This window comes from Brachionichthys hirsutus, unplaced genomic scaffold (assembly GCF_040956055.1).
Source record: "Brachionichthys hirsutus isolate HB-005 unplaced genomic scaffold, CSIRO-AGI_Bhir_v1 contig_1016, whole genome shotgun sequence".
NCBI lineage: Eukaryota > Metazoa > Chordata > Actinopteri > Lophiiformes > Brachionichthyidae > Brachionichthys > Brachionichthys hirsutus.
Genome location: NW_027181226.1, coordinates 1 through 3,566, shown reverse-complemented (window position 1 = coordinate 3,566; position 3,566 = coordinate 1). Strand labels below are relative to the sequence as shown.

The following is a 3,566-nucleotide window of genomic DNA, read 5'->3' as shown; positions in this document are numbered from 1 at the left end:
TGCTGTTCACGCCGAGCCACAGAGGCTTCCTCCCGCGGATCATCGGACAGGTTGCGGCCGCTGCTGGTGTAAAATGACCTGCCGGAGACTGGGCGTGCTGGTCGGCCTCGCTGAGCTCGGCTGCTGCTGCTCGCCTTCCACTCGCCCGTTTCTCTTCTAGTACTTTTTGACTTGTTTTATTATTTCCAGGTCAAAAGCTCAGTTTCCTGTGCGGCTTGTTTGTACTAAAAATGGCCGGAGATGGCGGCACTCTGAAGGATATCAATGAGATTAAATCCCAGTTCCGGACTCGAGAGGGCTTCTACAAGCTGCTCACCCTCTCAGACTCGCAGCAGCGGGGCGGGCTGCCGCGGGGTCCGTCCGCCGGAGCCACGCTGGGCCCGGGGGCTGGACCCGGTCCGATACCCGGCGGAGGGGTCGGGCTGCTGCAAGGGCCCGGGGCTGCAGCCGCCGCCGCCGCGTCGTCTTCTTCCAATGCAGCAGCCAACTCGTCTCCGGCGGGCTTCCTGCCACCTGTCCGGGTCTCCATGGTCAAGCTCCAGCCGGAGGACCCGGGCGAGGAGTCGGAGCGGGTCTGCTTCAACATCGGCAGGGAGCTGTATTTTTACACGTATACCAACATCAAGAAGGTGAGCTAGCCCGATGCTGGGCAGATCGACGCTCTGAACGGCCAGCCTTAGCTTAGCATGCTAGCCCGATGCTGGGCAGATCGACACTCTGAATGGCCAGCCTTAGCTTAGCATGCTAGCCCGAACTGCTGGGCAGATTGATGCTCTGAATGGCCAGCCTTAGCTTAGCATGCTAGCCCGAACTGCTGGGCGGATTGACGCTCTGAATGGCCAGCCTTAGCTTAGCATGCTAGCCGCGCTGTTAATTTGATACCGTTAGCTCCGGAGCCTGCTTTGCTGGTCGTGCTGCACAGAACAAGGGCACGCTCGCCTTTATTTCAGGTTTTTAATGCGATGATTTCGGATGAATGAAGGACGAGATGTGCATCACTTTTAGACCGATGCGCACCGTCAGCGGTCAGTCCGACCGGAAACCGACGGGACTTGTGACAGATGTTCGGTGTCTTTTAAATTCAGGAGCACCGCGTGGTTTCTCCTCTGGTGCGCTTTGCTCGCGTTGAAGAGAAGTCTTGTTTATTTGTTCTTTTGTTTACCCCCCCCCCTCCGTTTGTTGTTGTTGTCCCTTATTGGAGTAAAGGAAACATTCACGTAAGCACTGTGATCAGACTTCGACTTTTTTGCTGTTTAATCAATCAACTAAATGGAGGCAAACCGTCACGTGTTTTTTTTTTTTTACTCCACCGCGTGTAACTCCTTAAACTGTACAGACGCTGCAGCAGAGTAGCTGCATATTGGTTTGTTCTACTAGACTCCAGGGAAGCAGTGTTATCGTCATTGTTCTTAGTATTGCTGACATGCACCAGGGATTTATAAAATACTTCCTGCTGGCTGCACCACTTGCTTCTCATTAATAAATGATAATGAGCCAAGAAAAAAGAGTTTTTCACCCATCATTGATGGAATATATATTTTAATATTTTTAAAATGGCGAGCCTTCCCCTTCACTGCACGTCACCAGTCACACTTTTCTGGGTCATGTTGGGTTTACGCTTGTTAGCGCTGCTCATTTGGTTTGTCTTCATGGCTTATTTAAATTGGCTTGTGCCGCCGCCGTGGACTCACGGGCTGCTGCAAATCATTGATGTGAAAATGTACAACATCCAGTATATTGCAACGCAAATAAATATCATTGATTACGTATTGCTTTGTCTGTGGGTGTATTCGGCGCAGGGTAACTTTACTACTGCAATATCCTTTGGGATTTTATAATTTCTTAAATCGTGGAACCTCAAAAGGAGCCATCATTGCTGCCAGTGCGGTGATTAATATAAAAATAACATAATTGTCTTTCCCATTTAGTCATTTACTCCTGGCATTACATTAAAATCTGCATCCACGTACATTATCTAGAAAGGACTGACCTGGTGTTTGTGTTTACACCTGGATGCAGAACCTGTAAATGGGCTTGTTCCTATAATCAGAATGGATATGAAGGCGGGTTCTCCCCCTCCGGGTTCGTACTCTGATACCTGCATCAGTCAGTTTTAATCCTCTACTTCCCTTTATACATGTATATCATAAAATGTTCAACAGAACAGTGGTCATCCTCAGAAAGCCCTCAGACACGACCCGTCAGTGGGATCGCAGCTGCTCGACCAACAGCAACGTCTGGAAATACTCCTGCAGCCTTGTTGCTTTCTGTCGGAGTCTGAATCCTGTTTGATGGATTTCCTCCTCAATGATCGCAGAAGGTCGACGTAGAAAGCAGCTCAAGAACACGCTCCTTTATTCTGAGACCTAACTCTGATGAGCTTTTCCAAGATGAGGAATGTGTTTCCTTCAGACTTTGATAGTGCTATCATGGAAATGTCTGTGACTTTTGCTATTCGTCAGAATACTAAAAATACATCAACATATAATGAATAAAAATGTATTCTCAGACGACATTTTAGGATCATTCCTTTAGTGTGGAATTTCACTTTCAAATTAGCCCAGAATTGCAAAAGCTGCACCCATTAAACAGTCTCTGTCAATGTAGGTGCCCCCCCCCCCCCCCCCCCCCCTCTTCCTCGGGTTGCTTTGCTTGCACTTCATGGTCCTCTTTCTCCAATCTGTCTTCAGGCTGTAGACCTCAGTAAGCCGATAGACAAGAGAATCTACAAAGGGACTCAGCCGACGTGCCACGACTTCAATCAGTACTCGGCCACAGCAGAGAGCGTGGCGCTCATCGTGGGCTTCTCAGCTGGGCAGGTCCAGTATCTGGACCCCATCAAGAAGGAAGCCAGTAAACTCTTTAATGAGGAGGTAACCCATGTGTCTGGTTTGTCTTCGTCGTGCTCTGTTTTGGGCTGGGTGTTGACGGTTTCATCCAACGGTGATCTGCTGTGATCAGAAGTCATTTGTCCTCCTTACATTGATTTGTTTTTTGTTTTGTCCTGTGACGCATCGGCTGCTGTCTTCCTCTGGCATGCTTCACGGTCCTTTGCTTCCTCTCCTCTCCTCCACTACGCACTCTGTTAAATGGGACTTTCTTTAATGGCATTAACAGTTGAATTTAGGAAAGTGGAGGTTGTATGAGCACTGCCGCCGGACTCTGTTTCCTCTGTTGTGTTCTTTCGGTTTCAGGCTGTCTCTGCTGCTGCTCTTTTTCACAACTTCCTTCATTCATGCCCTTTACTTAGTTGCTTTAGATCGCACATTTTATTCACAATGAGGTGACTAGACATAGTGTGCACATAAAATCTGAAATGTTCCTCTTTAATATCTTTATTTCTATTCTTCCTTCTAATTTTCTCAATCTCTCTTTGTCTTCATCTTTCCTCCGACTACTTCCTTCCAGAGGTTGATAGACAAATCCAAGGTGACGTGTCTGAAATGGCTTCCCAAGTCGGAGAACCTGTTCCTGGCCTCCCACGCCAGTGGCCACCTCTATCTCTACAACGTGGCCCATCCGTGTGGCACCACGGCCCCCCAGTACTCTCTCCTGCGGCAGGGCGA

The 3,566-nt window shown here is 48.8% G+C and overlaps 1 protein-coding gene across 1 annotated transcript; it reads left to right on the top strand.

The window, feature by feature from the left end:
* Nucleotides 1–230: 230 nt before the first annotated feature.
* LOC137917396 (dystrophia myotonica WD repeat-containing protein-like) lies at nucleotides 231–3,558 on the top strand (the record flags this gene model as incomplete). Its single annotated transcript, XM_068760159.1, has 3 exons — nucleotides 231–629; nucleotides 2,691–2,873; nucleotides 3,409–3,558. Coding segments are annotated over exons 1-3 (732 nt in total), but the record flags the coding sequence as incomplete, so codon positions are not given.
* Nucleotides 3,559–3,566: the final 8 nt, after the last annotated feature.